This window comes from Hippoglossus hippoglossus, chromosome 20 (assembly GCF_009819705.1).
Source record: "Hippoglossus hippoglossus isolate fHipHip1 chromosome 20, fHipHip1.pri, whole genome shotgun sequence".
Lineage (NCBI taxonomy): Eukaryota > Metazoa > Chordata > Actinopteri > Pleuronectiformes > Pleuronectidae > Hippoglossus > Hippoglossus hippoglossus.
The window spans coordinates 16,616,880-16,639,190 of NC_047170.1; the positions used below are offsets into that span (position 1 = coordinate 16,616,880).

General features: G+C 43.3%; 3 protein-coding genes across 7 annotated transcripts; 1 reads left to right on the forward strand and 2 right to left on the reverse strand.

The window, feature by feature from the left end:
- Positions 1–78: 78 nt before the first annotated feature.
- On the reverse strand, positions 79–6,991 carry pks1 (polyketide synthase 1). The gene is made up of 6 exons (XM_034572910.1): positions 6,880–6,991; positions 6,633–6,786; positions 6,392–6,552; positions 6,100–6,303; positions 5,821–6,002; positions 79–5,722 (listed from the first exon to the last, which is right to left on the reverse strand). The coding sequence occupies exons 1-6, from the start codon at positions 6,935–6,937 to the stop codon at positions 239–241; spliced, it is 6,243 nt and encodes a 2,080-aa protein (XP_034428801.1). The 5' UTR covers positions 6,938–6,991; the 3' UTR covers positions 79–238.
- A 523-nt stretch (positions 6,992–7,514) lies between these two features.
- Positions 7,515–15,910, reverse strand: LOC117754188 (ATP-dependent zinc metalloprotease YME1L1-like). Of its 3 annotated transcripts, none has more exons than XM_034572968.1 (18): positions 14,933–15,910; positions 14,246–14,365; positions 13,386–13,554; positions 13,201–13,302; positions 12,989–13,098; positions 12,744–12,894; positions 12,526–12,609; positions 11,862–12,035; positions 11,588–11,740; positions 11,364–11,496; positions 11,200–11,262; positions 10,532–10,644; positions 10,128–10,283; positions 9,796–9,947; positions 9,581–9,707; positions 9,175–9,248; positions 8,537–8,623; positions 7,515–8,442 (listed from the first exon to the last, which is right to left on the reverse strand). In XM_034572968.1, the coding sequence occupies exons 1-18, from the start codon at positions 14,966–14,968 to the stop codon at positions 8,302–8,304; spliced, it is 2,145 nt and encodes a 714-aa protein (XP_034428859.1). In that variant the 5' UTR covers positions 14,969–15,910; the 3' UTR covers positions 7,515–8,301. The 3 variants fall into 3 exon arrangements, with proteins under 3 accessions (XP_034428859.1, XP_034428858.1, XP_034428860.1); XM_034572967.1 differs by having other exon boundaries at positions 12,502–12,609; positions 14,933–15,170; XM_034572969.1 differs by lacking the exons at positions 7,515–8,442; positions 8,537–8,623; positions 9,175–9,248 and adding an exon at positions 9,340–9,368 and having other exon boundaries at positions 9,506–9,707; positions 12,502–12,609; positions 14,933–15,171.
- mastl (microtubule associated serine/threonine kinase-like) lies at positions 14,388–21,862 on the forward strand. 3 transcript variants are annotated; one of them, XM_034572954.1, is made up of 14 exons: positions 14,388–14,915; positions 15,536–15,846; positions 15,929–16,066; positions 16,579–16,718; positions 16,818–16,906; positions 17,002–17,108; positions 17,199–17,358; positions 17,476–17,624; positions 17,777–18,802; positions 19,017–19,158; positions 19,291–19,311; positions 20,202–20,315; positions 20,454–20,555; positions 20,985–21,862. In XM_034572954.1, exons 2-14 carry the CDS (start codon positions 15,679–15,681, stop codon positions 21,140–21,142), a joined length of 2,514 nt encoding a protein of 837 aa, XP_034428845.1. In that variant the 5' UTR covers positions 14,388–14,915; positions 15,536–15,678; the 3' UTR covers positions 21,143–21,862. The 3 variants fall into 3 exon arrangements, with proteins under 3 accessions (XP_034428845.1, XP_034428844.1, XP_034428846.1); XM_034572953.1 differs by lacking the exon at positions 14,388–14,915 and having other exon boundaries at positions 15,477–15,846; XM_034572955.1 differs by lacking the exons at positions 14,388–14,915; positions 19,291–19,311 and having other exon boundaries at positions 15,477–15,846.
- Positions 21,863–22,311: the final 449 nt, after the last annotated feature.

Genomic DNA, 22,311 nt, shown 5'->3' on the forward strand with positions numbered 1-22,311 from the left:
AGGCATTAAAAGTGCATTCACAGTGTGTCTTTTGGCCACAGGGGGCAGTATACAGACTCAAGAGCACCATTATATACACAAGAAAGAAATCAGAGCTCTAACAATGTGTGAGTGCACCCAGACGTCAGTGGGAAAACAACATGTAATATAAACTTGGAATTAGAATGATTATACATAAACAGGTCATCCAACATTTTCATCATTCAATGTATTCTGTGATGTAGTCGCCTAAATGAAATTATCCATCATTCATGACAATAGTTGTCAAAGTGGCCAGTGTACTGTTCGGGTCCAGTATTCTAACCAAAGGTACATTCACTCCCGTCTCCTGGAAAATCTTGTTCTGAAGAGTCATGGCCAACATTGAGTCAATACCCAGAGCACACAGAGCCGAGTCGTCATCCAGCTCATCTACACTAACGCTGCTTATGTCACTGACAGTTTTTCTTACAATTTCATGTGTGGAGTGCGAATGCTGAACTTTGGGTTCACGGCTTATATCCTCTTTGAGCTCCGTTTCCACTAAAGCTGACAGTCGCTGTCTGAGAGATGAATTTTGTGAAAGTACGTGAATGTTGAGGTTTTTGAAGTTGAACTTGCATATGACTTGTTGAGGTTTGTTCATTAACAGACACTTTTCAAGTGCTTCGTGAACCTCGCTCACGCTCATTATCATCATCCCTTTTGTCTCTAGGAACTTCTGGAAGTGGTCTCTGTTCAGCAGGAGACCGAGATTCAAAGGTCCCCAGTTGATGGACTGTCCAGCAAGTCCAAGGTTTCTCCGGTAGTGACAGAATACGTCCAGGAAAGAATTGGCCGCTGCGTAGTTACACTGGGAGGCGTTGCCAATGAAAGACGAGATGGAAGAGTAGCACACGAAGTAATCAAGTTTGTTGTGAAGTGTTGCACAGTGAAGATTTAGAGCCCCGCTCACTTTGGGCTGCAGCACTTGTCGGAAGAGAGACTCATCAAGGTTTTCAATCAGTGCGTCATGTAATACGGCAGCACTGTGAAACACTCCTTTGATTGGACAAGGAGAGAATCTTCGTTTAATCTCTGAGATCGCGTCCTCGACCTGCGTCAACACAGAAACATCACACTGGACATGAATGACAGAAACGCCATATCTTCTCTTGAGGAGCTCCATTTCAGAAAGCGTCTCATCTGTTGGAACACTCCTGGACAGTGTTGCAATACAACCTCCACCATTATGGGCGATGAACTTCACAGTCTCAGCTCCCAAACCGGACAGGCCTCCAGTTACAATATAAACACAGCTTTGTTTAAATAGTCGTCCAGGCCTGGTGAGCACAGGGATATCAGACACTGGACAATGAGATCCTCCGATATCTAAAACCACCTGCTGCACTGTTTTTGTGGTGAAATAAGATTCGATCTGAGGCTCTTTTGTTCTTGATGATTGAAATGTGTCTCTTTTCAAAGGTAGAGATGTTATATCAAAGCCTAATAACTGTAGCCAATTAAAGACATCCCTGCTCTGGCCCTGCAGAGTGGCTCTCTGGAGAACATCCGCCACATCTAGTTTATGTATGTGCATGTTCTCACTCTTTGATGCAAACATGTTTGCAGAGAGTGACGGTGACATGTGGCTGCTACATACGAAAATAGCGTGTCTCTCAAAGTCACGCCTGTGTTGTATTTCCCGCCAAGATTCATCAAATGGAGGCAGAAACACAAATGCATGACTCTGATCAAAATGTGGAGGGGTGCCTCTGAAATGTGGCCTCGAGGAAACGTTCCAGCCTGAGCGGTTTGCTGTCAGAGCTAAAACTATAATCAGAGCAGAGGCGAGGTTAGAGGAGACAATCGTCAGCTTTCTCTGCTGCTGGTTTACTTTAGGCAGCATCCTCTGCAGGATCTGCCATGCCAGTATGAAGTAAGACACACATGGAGTCTCTCTCAGAAATGGGAGTCTCTTTGTACTGTAGCACACAGCTTCAGGAACTCTAATCTTATCCGTGGCTGGAACTGGGTAACATGAAGCAATTTGATCTCCCACTCTTACGTTTTGAACATCTTTCCCAACGGCTGTGACGATGCCACTGAAATCTAAAAGCAGAAGTGTGTGATTCTGCAACGTGTGTCGATCCCAATACATCGTCTTGCCGAAATTTAAAAGCGAAGTGGTGACAGGAAAGTAATCAGACGAGTGCACGCATACGTTGGTGAGCTGGATCTCAACTGACCTCGTTTGGAGAGGATTTATATTGGTGTCACAGGGACTGGCAGACAAGCAGAGCATTCTGTATGAGTCAGATGTCTGCAGGACAAAGTCGCTCAGATACACCGACTGCACATCACCTTCACATAAAGCCTTGTACGTCAATGGGGTGCGTGCTATTCTTGTTGCTGATGCCTGCCCTTTGCTGATCATGACCTCTTGCTGTTTGCAGGTGCTGATCACATGAACCAGCATTTGAACGTCTTCACTTGTCACAGAAGCGAGGTCAATCAGCTGAAAAGACGGACTCTCCATCTCTGCCGCACAAGCCCTTGTCATACCGGACAGAACAAATCCCGGACTCACATGGTCCACAGTCATTTCTGTTGACCTGTATGTTATGACGTGGACTGTGCAAGATGGTCTTTTCTCTTTTAAGGCTAATACAATCTGGCGAAATTGCTCACAGCAAGAAACCAAGGCCTCCAATGTCTGCTCAGGTAACAACTGACAGAGGTTCTCTACACCCCAAATAAAGAGAACATTTTCCAAGTCCATATTAGCGTTAAGTGTGTGAAACACGACATCTCGAAGTTGGCCGGACATCCAGTTGTCTCTGCTCTCCACGATGACCGACTCTGGGAGTAAGTACGGCTGAAGTCTTTTGGTAATACAGAGTTTGTCTTCAAAAACGAGTGCTTTTATTTTGAAACTTTGAGAGTCTGCCTTGTCATGGATTGTAAATATTTCATTGTGAAAGAACAGCGACTGAAGAACATTCGAGCAATCGCTCAAAAATGAGATCCTCACCTTCTTGAGTTCCACAAGTACTCCCCCCTCAGTGGTGCAAAAGGAACCACACACTTCTAGGAAGTCTGGGGTCTCTTGAGTCGCTCGTAAGTACATGACCATTCTCTCTTGTAATGGAGCTGAGATTGTGACACAGCCTATAGCTGAGGGGAATCCCTGCTTGGCTGTTAGCCGTCCAATAGCCACCACTGCAGTCATTTGGAGGAAATAGTCCAGTAACACAGGGTGGATGAAATAGTCATGAAGGTGTTTCAGAAGTTCTCCGGGGACTTGAATCGTTGTCACAGCTTCTTTAAACTCATCCCCGCAACGCACATCATCGAGCTGTTTGAAGACAGAGCCATATTCAAACCCTGCTTGAGAGAGAATTGAGTAAATCTCTTTTCTCTTCATAACCAATCCGCACCGTTGATAAATCACGTTGAGACTAATGGCGGGTTCCTCTAAGAGAGGTTGGCTACTTGCTCTCGTGTATGTCCCAGAGGCATGTGTTGCAACAGCAGACTGTATTTTAAAAGATGCCTCGTTATCCGCATGCTCAAGTATTACTTTCAACTGATGACACTTTGAGCTGAGTGTAAACAGACTCTCAAACCTGACACTGAGCTGGAGAAAAGAAACTGGTGTCTTTGGGGTTAAACTCGCCATCACTGAGGCATAAGCTAGTTCAACATAGAGTGCACCTGGTACGATGGAAACACCATTGTTCTTATGCTCCCAAAGATAAGGGGCACTCTCCAGTGAGAGGTTGCACATGTACTCTTTGTTATCTGGCTTTATTTTGGATATGAGTGGATGGGGAGAAAAAGCTGATAATTCATTCCCCTTTCTCATTTCTTCAAAATTCTGATCTTTCTTTAAGCAGTCGAACTGGTAGATTGGAAGAGTCGTGGGCAATGTCTCGTAGCCTCTGTACACTTCATGCCAGTCCACGTTTATGCCCAGTTCAAATACTTTTGCCACGGTAGACAAGATTGTGGCGTAATCTTTCTCTGGATGGACAGAGGAAAGAACTATGGTGTCATTTCCCAGAGCCTCACATATGTTTCTTTGAAGAGCCCTACGAGGTCCAATCTCCACAAAGACCATGTTTCTCCCTGACTGCTTGTCTTTAGCAACAGCACGCAGTGTTTGTTCAAATAAAACAGGCTCACGGATGTTCTTTGCCCAGTACGTCCCAGTGCAGAAGTCACCATCTGAACACCAGTCTGCAGTCACTGTCGAAAAAAGTTTGCATTCCATGTGATTGGCATCTAAACGATCTATGCTTCTCTCAATGTCTTCTAATATAGGATCCATCATGTGGCTATGATATGCCGCCGGGACCTCCAAGATATGGAGGAAGAGGTTTTCACCTGGAAACAGCGCCTTCAGCCTTTCATGGAGGATGTCTATCGCGTCTGAATCCCCCGACAGTGTGCAGGACCGAGGGCTGTTGAGAGCTGCAACACAAATTTTGCCAGAGAAGACTCCAAGGATTTCTAAAACCTTTTCTGCAGCCACATTACTGACAACGAGCATTTTCCCTCCTGTGACCTTGCTCTGAAGAGAACTGCGGTGGTACAACACTTTCACAGCGTCTTCAAGAGACAAGAGGCCGGAGCAGTGAGCTGCAGCCACCTCGCCAACAGAGTGTCCAAGCACTGCATCAGGTTTGACGCCCCAGTGCTTCAGGAGAGAGGCAATGCCAATCTGGATTGCAAAAAGAACAGGTTGGGCAAAATCTGGTTTGCTAAAATCATCATTATCATATTCACCAGTGAGCCATTGACTGATGCTTGAGCTTTTATGACTCTGGAAGAGAATTTCAACTTCTCTGACCTTATCTCTGAAAACAGGAACCTCTCCCATGAGCTGCTGGCACATGCCCCAGTAGGCAACTCCATTCCCACAAAACACAAACACGGCCTGGACGTCGGACTTTGTTGACTCAACCTTTGATTTGAGAGCAGTTGTCAGCTTGTGCTGTAAATCTGAGAGGGAAGTTGTGAGGAAGGCCTTCTTATATCTGTGTCTGCTATGACTCCTCCCACACGCCGAGGTATATGACAACGCCTGCAAATCAACTGTATGACCACTGCACAGCTTTCGATGGGTGTCAGCGATTGTTAGGATCAATGATTTTTCAGAGGCTGCAGAAACCACGAAGAGTTTTGGACAACTTTTTGTGATCTGTCTGGGAACAGTGGTCTTTCCATACTCCCTTAAAATCACATGTGCGTTTGTGCCTCCGAACCCAAAGCTATTGATCCCAGCTACTCTCTGTAACGACCCATTTGTCTCCCACCTCTCAGCTTTAGATGGAACATTTAGATTGAGAGCTTTTACATCTATACTTGCACTGTCTTCAGAGTAGAAAACGGAGGGAACAATGGTCTCGTGCTTCATCATAAGAAGAACCTTAATGAGTCCGGCCACTCCAGCTGCTGATTCTGTATGTCCGATGTTGCTCTTCACCGAGCCAATCCACAGTCTCTCTGATCCGGGAGGTTTGGCCTTAGCGATGATGTTAGAGATGCTTCCTGCCTCCGTCGGGTCTCCGACCGGGGTTCCAGTCCCATGTGCCTCTATGTACTGAACATTTACGAGGTCGGACTCTGAGTAGATTCTTCGCAGCAGCTCCTCTTGTTGCGTCTTGGAGGGTTTGGTGATCGGAGTGACCGAGCGGCCATCTTGGTTGACGGCTGTTTTGCTGATGATACCCCAGATTTTGTTGCAGTCTTCCACAGCCTTTAAACATGAAGTCAAACCATTAGAAAAGTAGCTATTATCCCCAATGTGATATGAAATGACTGCAAAAAAATTAATAAACACAAAAATTGTCTTACATTTTTCAGAGGCTTCAGGAGAACGACCCCGCAGCCCTCTCCTCGGCCGTAGCCGTCTGCTCTCCTGGAGAAAGGTTTGCTCGTCCCCTCAGGTGAGATCATCTTTGCTTTGGTGAGAGCAACAAACACTCTCGGCTCAATGATGCAGCTGACACCTCCACACAAAGCCATCTCACAGTCTCCTGGTGGAAAGAAAGAATGAACATGGACCATTTAAAAGCAATTCCATGATAAACCCACTTTAATAATGGATTTCGTAGGGAAGAGAAAACCGTGTACCTTGCTTTAGAGCCTGACAGGCTAAATGTAAAGCCACCAAAGATGAGGAACAGGCGCTGTCGATGGCGAATGAAGGGCCGGTGAGATTAAAGGTGAAGGAAATTCTGTTGGCAGCCACACTCATGGCCGTCCCAGTGCCGTTATAGTGGGTGATTGCAGTGGGATTATTACTTCGGAGCATCTCGTAATCCCTGTTCATCAGACCTGCAACACCACAATCGAAGTTGAGTAGGTTACAATTTATGTATTATAACATTGTACTTGGAATGATTCATGGAATAATGGTGGTCACCGATGTAAACTCCAGTTCTGCTTCCGCTGATGCTCTCCATAGCCATCCCTGCGTCTTCTAACGCCCTGTATGTGCACTGGAGGAGGAGTTTCTGCTGAGGGTCCATGAAATCACTCTCTGCTTCAGTGATGCCAAAGAACTTGTGATCAAACTCGTTAAATCTGGGAATAATCGAGAAATTGCAGATCTTTCAAAATCCAAACATCTAAGCATCAACTCTGTCCATCTGTACAAGGCTTACCCTTCTATTAGAGCTGCTCTGGTTGTTTGTGTCTTTCCGGGTTTGCAATCGTCTGCATCAAACCAGAACGTGGTGTCGAACCTTTCTGCTGGAATATCTGCTGCACAGTTCTTTCCTTCCAGCAGGACCCTCCAGAAATTATCCAACCCCTCGCCTAAAATACACACACCACGATACCAGTAATTCAGTTTGAATGAAGACAGAGAGTAAATGTCTAAATCCTTGCAACAGCGTAATGAATTCATACCTCCAGGGAAACTGCATCCAATCCCAACGACAGCTATTTCCTCATCTGGGTCGTCCATTGTTCCTTTAAGATGATGGAAGTTGTTTTTACTGGGATTCCAAAAGGCAAAGAGAAGTTTTAAGCCTCTCCATAGTGAAGCTCAGTGTCTAGTCCTGGTTTGTGGTCAGAGCCAGAGCTGCTCTACCCTTTATACATATTTAGTCAGGCATCAGTGGAACAGTAAGAGGCCACAACAATGCCTTGTTGGCTTCATGTGGAACTAAATGCACTAATCGCAGGTTGAGATGAGGCTGCGATCAATTAGCTTTTGTTCTCGGCCGGTTGACAAGTGGGTGTGTATACCAAGAATGTAGTACTTGCATTTTTAAAGTCATCTGATTGGCCTGCGTCTCTAAAAGGAAATAGAGCCAGCTCCCTGTTTTCATAACTTACACCTGTACATTTTAATTTAATCAATTTCTTTATGTTTGTTTTAATGTTTGTCGTATTCGAGTGAATGCGGAGACAGATCGCTGCTTAATCTTGATACTGTACAACAACAACATATTTTCTATTCTATTTTACATTCGAGTCTAAAGTTTGCAGCTTTTTGCAAGAAATCAAACAAATGAATGTACGCGTCATGAAACTCGTGTGTTGTTTAAGTAAGAGTAATCTTTATTTGAGCTTCGAGAAGGCCATTGTCTAAAGGAACAAACAGAAGCACAAAGCCAATCCATGTACACTCTCACAGTATATATACATATCCCCTCATTTACACAGGTGGGCTCAGAATACAACATGATGGTCTATCACTACTTGCAGAAAAAGAGGACACACCTTTGGGCACTTAAATAAATAAGATCATACAGTAGATATAACAAATGCAAATGAAGCACATCATTTAGAGAAAAGAAATATGGTGAATTAAACAATGAACAATTATCAGCTGTATCTGTCTATAACTACATGGAACAGTCTATTTTGAGGTACTTTAAGGTCTCATGGTGTTCACCAGTCTGTACAGATTTAAAATGAGACATAGACACACACGGGAAATTTGTTTTTTATCTTAATTATCTATGATCTGTGTCCCACTATGACTCTGATGTATAAAACTACTACAGAAGTCATTTGTCTCGACAGTGAAGTCCAAGCTCTTAATGCCACATCAGATCTTTGTGAATTGTGTGGAGAACATTTTTAACCAGTTTGACTGATGTGTTTTAAAAATCACTGTGAAACTCAAAAGTCCTCTCTACAGGAAATTATTGGAAAAAAAATTAACATGAGGGGAGGAAACAAATCATTTCAGTGTCAACTTCACATTGATAATCAGAAGAATACAAACAAATGAAATACAAAGGCCTCCAAAAGGCCTGTGCTCCATTGCACAGCTTCATATGTACATGATACAAGAGTCTAAAATGTCTATTGAGGTATCTAGTGCTCCAGTGATTTGCCCTCCAGCACCAACTTGATCTCTTTGGCATCCAGAGTTTCGTGTGCTAGCAGGGCATCGGCGAGCTTCTTGTGCTCCTTGCTGTAAGTCTTCAGGAGGTTTTTAGCGCGTTCATACGAGTCCTGGACATAATAGAACATTTGGTGAATCAGAAATCAATGAATAAGTTGTTGATATTAAAGTTTGAGGGTTTATTTGAGTTTGTGGCGAACTCACCTTCAGCAAAACCCTGACTTCCTGTTCGATGGCAGCTTGTGTCTCAGGGCTCTGCTTGGTTACGTCCCCGTAGGTCATGACACCGAGCTACAACAAAATTACATCCTCAGGTTAAATGAACATTAGAACTTCTCAAGAGTTTTTACAGGACAAGAGTTAGACAGAACTTTCCACTGTCTCAGGTGTAATTAGATGTCATAATAGTGTGAGGGGTCTAAAGGTCTGATTTCAACTAAACAATACATCCATGCTCCCTTGGTGGAGACCAGCGAGTGGGAAATGAGTAACTGAAGAATTCAAATTACAGTAAAAGCAACTGTGAGTGACTCAGAGATAACGAAGGAATAAAGCAAAGCACATTGATAAGAATGTGCTGATATTCTTACGAGTATAAACAATAAACTATGCATTCATAACTAACATATACACTTTGCTTTGAACAAACACTGTGTTTTAAACACTGTAAATTGATATTTGGTGGGTTAAGTCTGAGTTTAAGTATAACTGCCTAGATAAATTTCAAGCCAGATATCTGCAGTAATGTAGGACAGTAAAAATAGTTTCAAGTCCCAGAAGAGCACTTTTTGTGATAAGGTCTTTCTTCTATGTTCATGTGTAAATTTAAATTTAAATTTCACCTTGTCACTCATGCCGAACCTGGTCACCATCATTTTTGCTATTTTGGTTGCACCATCAAAGTCACTGGAGGCTCCTGAAATGAACAATTACAAGAAGAGTGATATTAAACAAACACAGCATTATCAACATTATCAGATATAAACTGCAATATGTAAACAATGTCAAAGAACTTATTTCATTCAAGGAATTTTACCTGATAAAAATGGAAAATTAAGCATTAATGCAGAGGACACCACAAATTCATACGAACCACACAACTGCACAGATTTGTCTTTGCAGTACAGACACACGTAGAAGGAACTTTTACAAGATTTTCTTTTTTCTTTTTACAGCTGTTCCGTTGCAGGTACCACAACAGAACTGACACAGACACATCAACCAAATCAATTCCTCTTAATTTCATACCGGTGGTGATGTAGTCGTCTCCAAAAATGAGCTCCTCTGCTACTCGACCACCCATACTGACGTCCATCTGAGCCAGCAGCTGCGCTCTGGTTTCACTCCAGCGGTCGTTCTCTGGGAGCATCGAGACCTGGACGACGGAAACAGAGAACATGGAGTTTGTTGTAGTACTGGCGAGGACGACTGGATATGTTGGTAAGTGACAGAAAGATGCTCACATGGCCGAGAGTTGGTCCCCGTGGCATGATCGTGGCCTTATTGATGGGCATCGCATCTTTCGTGTAATAGGCAACGATGGCATGTCCGGACTCGTGGTAGGCGGTGATTGTCTTATTCTTCTTGTCGATATGAATGCTCCTCCTCTCAGGGCCTGGTATGAAAGGGAAACAATGGAAGGATTAGAGCTGATTCAAACTTTTTTACTTTGCTTCCATTCATGTTCTTTCACTGACATTCTTCCCGTCTCTTAACCAGAGCGGGTCTAGGTAATCTGTCTCATGTGACGTGATGCGAGTGCTGCGGAGCAGATCTAAACGCTGTGTGTACTGACCCATGAGGATTTTGTCCTTAGCAAACTCCAGCTCCTTCATTGTGACCATCTCTTTCCCGTCCACTGCTGCCTTCAGGGCCGCCTGGTTGACCAGGTTCTCGAGCTCCGCACCAGAGAATCCCACCGTGCCCCGGGCAATGATTTCCGCATCCATTACTAAAACACAACACACAGCAGAAATGGCTTCTTTATAAAGGTGATCAGAAGACAATGGTGTCCTTCACAGAAATGGTGAACAAAAGTGTTCTCTCAGGTTTACAGCTTTTAATGCTTTAAAAATGGTTTCAGTTGATAGAAAATGTGCTATTGTTTCTCCCAAATGTGTGTGATATTGTCAGAAGTTGCCAAGATGAAAGATCTGCTTTCTTAGATATACATTTTGAGTCTTAAAAGATGAAACGTACCATCGTCCACTTTAATCTTGGACAGGTACCAGTTGAGAATTTCCGTGCGTCCTTTCACATCTGGACGAGGGACCGTCACCTGCAAGTCGAACCTCCCCGGCCTTATCAGAGCACTGAAAAGTAGTTACAAAGTTGTAGTGAGTAACACTTGCGTGTTTGTAATCTTCCATTATATTCAATGTCGAAACTTTACTGTGTCAAAACCCAAATGCAAATGAGACTACTGGGATGCCCTTTTTTAAATTCTAAGTGCTAAATATCCCATGCTGTAATGTTTTAAAGATTATTAAAAAAAAAAAGTCTAGGGTTTGTATTCACTCCCGATATAGAATTAGAAAAGTAGAACTGAGAGCAATTGTCAAAAATAGTCTGGATATAGGAAGTAATTTTCCTTGCAAATTATTATGCAAGTCGATTTCATGCGTTTGATTTTTGGTTGAATGAAAAGATTTGATTCAACAGCGATTTACTGAAAGTAGGACAAGGTCAAAACAGCCTGAGGATCAATCAGAGGACAAAGGTTACAGAGCAGTAACAATAAAACTGCAACTGTTCTGCAGACATTAACTATATGTGCATAATGTAGAACATCAGCAGGTCATACTTGTTATTTAACACATTGTTATACTTGATAAATGTATTTTTATTTATTTGAAATGAAGACATACTTATCCAGAGCCTCAGCAAAGTTTGTAGCCCCAATAACAATGACTCCTTCATTGGGTTTAAACCTGTAAAAGAACAGAACATTAACAGTAAGGCAATGAAAACTCTCAACTGAAATATTGTAGTCACAGTATGAAGATTAAAATATAAGTACTATAGAACTGACCCATCCATTTCAGCCAGCAGCTGGTTGATTGTTTGTCTGGAGTAAGGATGCATAGGAGACTCGATCCTCTTCCCTCCAACACTGTCCAACTCATCGATGAAGATGACACAGGGGGCATTTGCTTTTGCCTCCTCTGCAAGATGAAAAAAAAAACGGAGAAATTGTAGTAGAGTGGCTTCATCGTTAACTGGTTTTTCACATTTTCTCACATCCAGAAAACGTACTGAAAAGGTTCCTGATGCGGCCCGCACCAACACCCACAAACATCTCATCAAACTCGGATCCAGAGGCATAGTAGAAAGGCACGTCAGCCTCTCCAGCTACTGCTCGAGCTAAGAGAGTCTTGCCAGTACCTGGTGGACCAACAAGGAGGATCCCTGTGAGGAAAACAGAGGAAACAAGTTAACACAAACTGCAGAAGATAATTTGCCAAATGGATTTAGGGATGATAAAAATCTGACAAAATGGAGAATGTGGAGAAAGTTCAGTTCCTTATACCTTTAGGCAGTTTTCCACCCAGAACAGTGAACTTCTGTGGGTGCTTGAGAAACTCCACAACTTCTTGTAATTCGTTCTTTGCCTCCTCGACTCCTTTGACATGCTCGAACGTCACATTCTTCATCTGAACGGGGTCGACTGCTGAGTCGAGACCAGATGTGGTGCGGAACCTCACTGTGAAATCCCAAAACCACTGAGTCAGTACATTGAGATTTTAGAAAAACTCAAGTTCTTTGCAGCATCTCACAATTATAAAAGTTGGTTGATTAAAATAAGCTTACTGCGACACACACGTAAATATGACGACACACATGTACGCTGCTCTTCCACATTTATCGCTTCCAACTATTGGACTAGTTCCAGCACATCGACACATGCACATTTGATAGATAGTTCAGCATTAGTACACAGTGGTATCCAGCAGATTTATCACCCGCACCCTAAATGCACACCTTCAAAGAGTTATCATGTCTTATTAACCTGGTGGTAAACACACCACATCAAATATCTAAGCCGCCAGAGGATCCCAACTTTATTATCCAAGCTTGGAGACTCTAACAAGCTCTACTTTATTTTTAATGTGCATGTAGGGTTGTGAGTTGATTTGCAAGAATAGGAAAGAAGGAAAACTGAAACAAACCAGCATCAGAAAAGGAGCCTTTACCCGAGAGAAAGGGGGTCCTGGACAGACCATAAATACCAACAAGTAGGAGGACCAACAGGATCAACCTGGTTCTCCTCAGCGAGTCTGTCAAAACAGCAGAGAAAAGGTTAGAGTCCTGTCACTCAGTACACCACTGAGCCTCCCACAAAAAAGAAAACATGTTTTTCTTTGTGGATGATAACTGTGGTGCCTGAAGGCTGAGGGAGTGAGCTACATGCCTTGCGTTCTCTGTGTATATGCCTGGGACCTCATGAACCCATCTGTGAAACCTGTCTTGAAAGCCTCCTGCTGGTTTACTGGAAGGTTCTTTTCTTGTACCACTTGGTCCAGCGATTGCACCACTGGTCCTTTATCCCTCATGAGCAAACCCTGTGAGCGAAACACAGGAAGGGTTGGTTGGTGAGCTTCATTCAATGGAAAATTACAATATGGTACCTCAATTTTAACACAGTAACATGCCGACCTTCATGAAGGCTGGTGTGTAGGTCTCAGACTCCACTGGACCATCGTAACTGGACTCCTTTCGTCGAGCTTTTGTTTTAAATGTCTTGAAACCTCGACTCTGCACCCAGACTATAGACAGACACATGGAACAACATAAATCTTCAATCAATGCCCCAAGTGCCAAGTCCTTAATACACACAGCAGATCAAATATTCAAATTGAATTTCTTACCAGGCAAGAATTGTAGCTGTAAGCAAGCTTCTTTTAGAGGACTGTGGTATTGTCTGTGGAATATTGGTGAGCCCAACACCCCCAATCTCCTGTGGGAAACCCCTGTGAGACAAATAGTGAAAATTAGTTTTTATTAAATAACAAAATTGTCAAACCAAAACCTTGCAGCTCAACACCCTTCTCACCATGCTTGTTGAGAAAGAAGCTGTCTGTAGAAACATGACTTGTTCTCCATATTGAAGGAACAGCCGGAGGTTCTTCTGGTCCTGGTGGAGGCAGCAACCTGCAGACCAGCTCATCGAGCTGACTCACCCCGATGTCTGAGAGGCCAAGGTCCCTTAGACTCACAGTGGGCTATGAAGAAAGGAAAACCAAAGTAGGTTCATTTACACCTTTTAGAGAACAATAACCCATGAGTGGGTAAGTGGCATCCAGAGGATTTAAGAATTCTTGTTAGGTATCTCTCTTTTCTAGACACATATAGACAGTAACACAATGCGTTTTTATACATCAACACTGGAAAATGTGTGGACAATTGGGTCCGGTCTTTGCCATTATTGCCAAAAGCTCTCGAATCTCGCAGTTTTTCCAATTTGACATCTTTGTCAGCGTCTTCTACATGTATGACATCTCTTTTTCATCCTGACATATGTATTTTTTGTTTGTTGCGTGTTTAAAACGCCATCAACACACCCACTCGCTGGCTTTAAATCCTCTGGACATTTTCCTGCTGTATCCTCACATGGGCTCACTTGGACATTCTCCAGATATTTTACTAGTGGGCTGGAGGGAAAAGTTAAGTAAAATGTCTGGAGCCACTGACTCTGACATTTGCGTTCTCACATGATGCTCCCTCTCGATAATTTCACGAGAATGTCTGGAGTACACTGCACGTCTAAAAGCAGCAATGTTGATCTATTTAAAGATGTGTGTGTGCGTGTGAAGATATTCAAGTTCAGGCCAAAGTCATTAATGATCATGAATTGTTGACTCACGAACACAGTTGGAGAGAATGTATACAACGCATCCATGGTAGCGAACTCACCTCCTTGAGAAAAGAACTGTGCTCTGGGGTGAAGTCTTTGTGCAGAGTCTGGACTGAAGCTGTGGCTGAGTTCTTCAGAGAGTGGAGGGCATTGATGAGCTGGCTCAGGGGCACTATCATCTGGAACACACACAGCAACAGAGGAGGAGGAGGAGGAGGGTGAGGAACAAGCTCCCAACATGTGATGCATTGCACAATCTTAAATTTAAACCATGCACAGAGACTCAGAAAGTAGTGTTTAAATGCTGGTCACTTGAGGTGAGTGTTCCAGACGGGACAGGACAGTTATGTCAGTGTTCATCAGGCAAACAGCAAACACAGGGTGACGTCTGGGCCACATACGTCAGAAGTACGACTTATGTAAACTCAGCTCCTTGGACGATTAACTTTAATACCCCTTCAATTAAACTTGAACTCAGCTCTGACCAAACACACCCTGTGATTAAATCCTCACAGTAGCCACCCCCCTCGAGACAACGTGATTGCAAGCTAGCCTCGGCTTGTTGATGCTAGCATTAGCCTAGCTAGCGTGTCATTGACAGTACGAGGCTGGGAGACAAACACAAGGACCGACGGAGGCTGTCACTGTCACAACTCACACACGTTACAGCTCAAATACAGAACATGGCGCAGTGACGTTAGCTAGCTAGCTGGGGAAAGGTTGTATCCGGTAGCTTTTTTTTTTACCTGCTGGGGCTGAAACGACGTCGACAGCGAAAACATTGTTGAGCCCGAATGGTGGTTGAGAAACAACAACAAGGTGGAGGGCGGATGTACGAGGGGCCGCGCCTCTGTGGCTGTGGTGAGGAAGACGAAGGAGCGTCGTCCCCTTTGTTTTTTTCCTTCTTGCTCAACTTCCAGCAGCTTAGCTAACAACAGCAAATGGATTCTCCGGCGTCCGAGGTCAAGTGGACTACAAAATGACGTCAGGGCGGTTACGGTGGCGTGTGCCGTTACATCAGCGGAAGAACGCACGCACACACAATAAAAAAAGTACGCATTAACGGCAAATTTGTTTTAAAATTGTAAATATTAATATAAATTACATATGAATTGTAGTAGTTTGTGTGTTTTGTTGTTCTACATAAGTGGGGGAAAAACATTTTGTTATTACAAATTACAACGCGTTGCGAACTGCCTTATCAAAAATAAAATGTAAAGCTTTTATTCTCATTCAACAGCTGTTTTGTGTCATATATTCAAATCAATAAAGTGAGAATGTTGCGTTAAAAGACGGCTATATTTTCGTTATTGCGCATATTTGGGGCTCGCGTCATGATTTACGTACAGGCAGTCGATTTGGACGCCTAAAGGGACCCCCCGCAGAACGAACGGCGGAAATTTCAAATTTTCAAAACAAACCCGAGGTTGTTGTTTCTGACATGAGAGCGTCGACTTCGAGCTGAAGGCTTCGTTCGAGACGAGTTTACACGATGGACGCGGACGAGAAACACGTTTCCGGCAGAAAGGGGAAAACGGTGGATGCTCCCAGAGCGCCTTCGATCGAGGACTTCGTGGTTCTGAAGCCCGTCAGCCGAGGAGCCTTCGGGAAAGTCTACCTCGCGCGGAAGAAGTCCAACGCGCGGCTATACGCCATTAAGGTGAGTGTGTTCGGGGCCCCTAGCAGAAACTGAACCCCCCCACCGAACCTGTTCTGATCAAATCTGTGTTTCCCTCCTCCAGGCCATGAAGAAAGCGGACATGGTTGATAAGAACATGACGGGACAGATGAAGGCGGAGAGGGACGCGCTGGCTCTGAGCAAAAGTCCCTTCATCGTCCACCTGTTTTATTCCCTCCAGACGTCCACGAAGATCTATCTGGTAAAACCCAGTGATGCAGAACAGCCTGAGACACGTTACTGCTGAGTGGGACCACTGCCCCACACACAGGATCCACCCAGTAGAGTGTAGTGCTTCTTCCACTTCATATATATATATACAGAAAACCAATAGCTTCCATGACAGGTGATCCACTGACTCCAAACCATGTGTATAATTACAGATAAACAGGATACACTCTTTTTTTTAAATTGTATTTTGATGCTGCTTGTGTTTTATATCAATAATAATATTTCAAAAACGTATTTTCTTTCAATAGCTTCCATGTCATGTGACCAACTGACTCCAAACCTAAGCTGAATACTATTAGCATAGATAATAGACACACCCCTTTCTATTCTTTTGTTATTGGTTCCTATTGTTTATTTAAAAATCAACATGACCCACTTACTCCAAACACTTTCTGAATTGTATTGCTTCCCCACAACTACCTAAAACCAACTTCACTGTAATAGGTAATTGTTATTTAATCTGTATTTTTCTGTTATTTGCAGGTAATGGAGTACCTCATCGGTGGAGATGTCAAATCTCTGCTTCACATCTACGGATATTTCGACCTGGACATGGCTGTTAAATACATTTCAGAGGTTGCTCTGGCTTTAGATTACCTTCATCGTCATGGTATTATCCACAGGTACTTTGATACTATGTCTTTAGGACTCATAGAATGAGTATAACACTCACTGATGAATCCTCTGCTGACATTTATTGTGTCTGTCATTTATCTTTTCAGGGACTTGAAGCCAGACAATATGCTCATATCCAATGAAGGTCACATCAAACTTACAGACTTTGGTCTTTCTAAAGTCAAGCTTGACAGAGGTACGACGTACAATCATCTTAAATAAATTGTAATCATTCCTGCTGCTTATTTTATTAACATTTCCTTTATTTTGTCTATGGTCTTTCTATTTCAGAGCTGAGTCTTATGGACATCCTAACCACCCCGTCCTTGGCTAAACCAAATAAAGATTATTTCCGCACGCCGGGTCAAGTCCTGTCCTTGATCAGCTCCCTTGGATTTGTAAGTATTTCTTTTTGAATGAGGTAATGGCCACTTTACACGCATAGTTTCTATTAAAAAATTACTCTTTCTTTATTTTTCTAAATACAGAATACACCAACAGGGGAAGGAAAGCGTCACTGCAGCGCATCTGCTGCTTCCAGTCCTGCTTCCTGTGGCAGAATAAGACACAAGAATAACTCTCTTGGTTCTCCCATGATGAAGAAGAAAGATCAGATGTTCTCCCCTTCTCAGTACCCTTGGAAAAAGGGTATGTTGAAGTATTAAAACCCTTTCGGAGCGACTGATGTGTAAACTTTGAGTAATTATTTCTAAAAAGCTGCTTGTCTGATCGAATTTTTCTTTGTATTTGCATCATCTCCATTAGGGCCTAACAACAGTGTGTTTAGTCCTCACAATCTGGCAAAAAATCAGTCTCCCACGCTCGTGGAGACCAGAAAAAGGTTTGAGACGATGAGTGCAGGCAGCACCACCGACACTGAAGGAGGCATCAGTCCACTGTGGGAGACCGAGGAGGTCAGTGCTCATGGAGCTCTAACTTTAAAATCATCAAACATTTACATTTTTTGAAATTGTGAAGTGTCCAATCCTATTTTAGGGTTTATTTTAATCGTTCTGCAATCGTCCCTTATTGTGAGAATAATTTCCCTTTTTCCTCTCTTCTTCAGAAAGAAAATGAACACACCAGGAGAGGAACTAAACAGGACTTTGCACCCACAAAACTGAGAGCCCTCCTGCTCTCTGCTCAAGCCAGCAGCAATCTGCCCAAAAAGTCAAATCCAGACCTACTTGACGAAAAAATGCCTCATAGCAACAAACAGAAGTCTGTTTTTGGTTCCACGGCTCAGGAGGGCATTTGTCTTTCAGCGACAGGGGACAGTGACACTGTGGTTCCCTCGTCTGTGAAGAGAACATATTCAGAAATAGAGAAGAGTCCAGAGCCATTAGAAATCCAAGCCAAGAAGAGTAACACAGACTACAGAAGATGCTATGAGATTCCAGAAGAGACCACAAGGTTTCACAGTGGCCTGACGGGAACTTTTTCCACCATTCAGATCGGCGGCTTCATGGCCTCCACAGAGGGGATTGAGTTGTCTGACGAACGAGTCCCGAAGCGCTCCAGTCCCATCGCTGTGGCCAAAACCTTGTTCTGTGAACTGGAAGAGCCGGCAGAGGACTTGTTTGAAGATGGAGCCAAAGACTTGTCTCATTCGAGCTTCACGTCACCACTTGCTGGAAACAGTGACATTTGCAGGAGCCTGAGTCTGGACTCTGACGGGTCCATGCACGAAACCTCTCTCACAATGGAGAGCCATTCATCTCTCAAACTGAGCAAGTGCTCCAAAATCGGGAACTCGATATTATTTGAGGGTCAAGAGGAAAACCCAGACTCGTCCATCACTGAATCACTTCCACACACCCCCTCTGCTGTGAGCAAACTGAGTCAATTTAACCAGCTCCCGGATCTCACCGGCCGTGCGGCGCAGTCTCCCTCGTTCCTCAAGCCTCGGAACGTCGTGGTATTCCGTAGTTACTGCAGCTCCATTAACCGCTCCAACATGTCGGGGGTTTCCAGACTCAGTGTTGGGTCTGTGGAGGCCATGGACTTTTCCACATCAGCCTCTTATCACTCGGCGTGTGGCGCCGCAACACCAGTGCAGAACAGAGTCAGCTCCAACAGCTCTCTCTGTCAGGTAGGAACAAGTTCATTCTCCTCATTCCTAAACAGTCACAGCTCAGGGAAGGAATCAGCGGCTCTCTTGTAGCTTTTAGTTGATCGTGGTACATCTATCGTGTAATAATTGACACAGTAACACAACCCAATGGACTTTTATTTAATATATTTCTTATAGTTTTTTCCAGACCTTTTTTTTTATGATCTTTGTGTTTCCTCCTTCTTCTCATCAGACGCCTCAGGCCATGTCAACCTCCCACACCCCCTTCAGGACGCCGAAGAGTGTCCGCAGGGGCGCGCTGCCTGTGGAGGGCGCTCCCATCTTAGGGACCCCTGACTATTTAGCTCCAGAGCTTCTGCTGGGGAAACCACACGGTAAGAGAGGGACAATGTTAAAGGCCATATATGACAAAAACACATTATTATCACAAATAGCCACACACAGTCTTATGGTTTTGACAGTGGATGCTTTATGTTGTAGCCCTTGTGACAGGCCTTCTCTTTTAGTTTCAGGAAGTGGTCAGTGCGGTAAGTTTGTAATGAAAGTGGCTGTTTTGTTGCAAGTGAGCTTAGTTGCATGTTTGGCCCGGCTGCTAATGCGCTACAGGAAATGAGCTGATCTCCCTGTTTTCCCTGTTCCTGTTTCCACCTTTTTGTTTTGGCAAACAAACTCTGGGCCTGATCAGAGGGAAGGGGATGACGTTTTTCAAATGTTTGATCTCAAAGGCTAAAATAAGTGGGGTCATGTCTTAACATTCAGCTTCCACCGCTGTTAACAGTTGGGGAATCAGGTTTTCTGAGGCTGAGATGCTTTCAACTGGGCGGGTTTCTCTGCTCTTACATTTGGTGTCATGCAGTGTGCTGGGGCTCTGGATTGATGTTTGACACTCGACAACATGTCAGCTGATAATAGTAATTTATGGTTATTGATTTAACTTATTATTCACTGATGCGTCAACACGCTGAGGGCAGCTTTGTGGCTTTTTGAATTCATGACCAGTCAAACTGTGACATGAATGATCCTGTTCGGCAGCGTTTCTCCTTCTTAACCTGATTATAGCTGATGTCCACACTAACCGTAATCGTTGATCCGTGCAGTTATTGAGAAGCACAAGTACTTCTTTAGAAATCAACAAATATCGAGATTAGCGTGTGGTAGATGTTTTATTTTTCAGGGCCAGGCTCCAAGTAGAATTTGTTTGAAATTTGATCACCCTTTCAAATCCACGTGTGAATGAAATGTGAGGAAAGTTAAATGTCCATAAATTGACTCCCTCCACCCAAAGACTAACGTTGACCCTGCTTCTGCCACCGCAGTACTCTTAGTGAACACGTAGTGAACACTCTAACAGGGACTCACAGGGAGAACTGTGGAAGTCAGCAGCTGTGTGAAACTTGTCTTTCCCCCCCTCATCCAGACTTCATGGTGGACTGGTGGGCGCTGGGCGTGTGCCTTTTCGAGTTCCTCACGGGGATTCCGCCCTTTAACGACGAGACGCCACAGCTGGTCTTCCAGAATATTCTCAACAGAGGTGGGTTGTCACGATCCAGATCTTTCACGATCCTTCGAACCTCAACCACAAAACAACGAATTTTGATTTGGAAAGAAATGAGCTCATAAGCATACTGACGCTTTTGTTTTATCTTTTATCACCTCAACAAAATGTCAGACATCCCGTGGCCCGAGGACGAAGAGGAATTGTCTGAAAATTCAAGAACTGCCATTGAAATACTTCTGACCATGGACATGACGAAACGAGCAGGTCTGAAGGGTGAGGACAACTTTTTTTATTCAAAATGCACCTGATTGATTTAGTTTGTCAACTGAAACCAAATTTAAATTCAATAGATCTGGATTTTCATCTGGATCGGCACCAAATTACACAAACTCGTATATAGCAGTCTCCTGAACATGCCAAAATTGGATTGCTTCTTCCTTGGGTCATGCCCCACCCCTCCACAAAATGTGACGCATATTGGTAGAGTAGTTTTTGCGTAATCCTGCCAAGAAAAACTAAATACAAAAGAAGCGTTGACGGAAACAAAACCTCCTCTGTGAGTTAATAAAGAAGAATTCCCTTCCCATCATACTGGCAGTTAAACTCCTAATTCATCAAATATAACAAACAGTAGTTTCGACACTTACGAGACAGACGAGAAATGAAACAGGATGTGAATTAATTTGTTTTCACATCCACCAGAACTCAAGCGCCACCCCCTGTTAGACGGCCTGGACTGGGACAACCTGCAGAACCAGCCCATGCCTTTCATACCTCAGCCCACGGACGAGACCGACACCTCGTACTTCGACGCAAGAAACAACGCTCAGCACATCGCAGTGTCTGGCTTCAGTTTATAAAAGCAGATGTCAACAGGTTTTCGGCTGTTGGGGAAGTTTGAAGTGAGTGTGTGTGAAAAATCAGAGCCATCATGCAATTAAATACAATGTTCATGCGGATACAGCAATATATTTTAAAACATTTTAAATCTGTGCAATCACTGGAACACTAAGACACTAGGAATCAAACACAAGCTGAATCTAAAGTGTTCAATATTATACACAGTAGTTCTTAAATTAGGTTCTTTTAGCAAAATCCAGTTTGCTTCTGCTTTGGCTCACGACAGGCTTTGATTTCTGTGTTGTTCAAGTTAATTAAACACAAATATATATTTATGTATATTAATTTAAATGTGGCACTTCCTGCCTGAGGGTAAATTTAAGTTTCTGTGCAGATACACTTCATTGTTGTTGTTCTGTTCGTCTGTTAGTGGCCTGGGTGGGCGGGTCCTGGGTGGGCGGGGCCCCCTGTATTCGGCTTAGTGCTGCTGAGATAAACATCCTAATATATTCATAAATAGTGTATTTTATTTGTAAATCTTGTGAATAGCATCTAGTGTTGTTTTAAGACAGGATCCTAACTGCTTTTATGTCACCTGTAATGTTGATGTGATGTCATTCTTCACTTTCCGTTTGCCACACTACTGTTTTTGTTTTTTGTTTTAATAAGTTCACTAGGACATTTTTATCGTGTTCACTTTAAGAAAAAAGGAAAATACAAATAAAATGTTTGTAACATGATGGACTTTGTGTCTTATTCTGGTAAATAACAGCACAATGACAGAATCAGACATTGAAATCTTAAGTGTTGTGTGGTGTTATTTTTCATGCTAAACTGACATGGGCGTCGATACTGATTTCAGGGAGTAAGTTATTATTATTATTACTCATTTTTACTTTTAGCTTTCTAACTACTTAGGAAACCGAAGTATCCTTAATTACATTTGTGAGCTGGATGCAATGTACTTTCATTCTAATGTGCACCAGTCTTGTTGATATATCAGCTGATAAACTGAACATCTCGTATTGTCTTTGCATCAACTCCTTATAAATCACTTAATTACGTCTGACAGCTATTTTGTCAACCTAATTCCATATGTGATCTGTTTCTGTGTGTGTGTTTGTGTGTTGTCTGGAACTCTGGTCTTTATTTGTGAAGAACGTAGTTTGGAACCATCTGTTATTTTTAT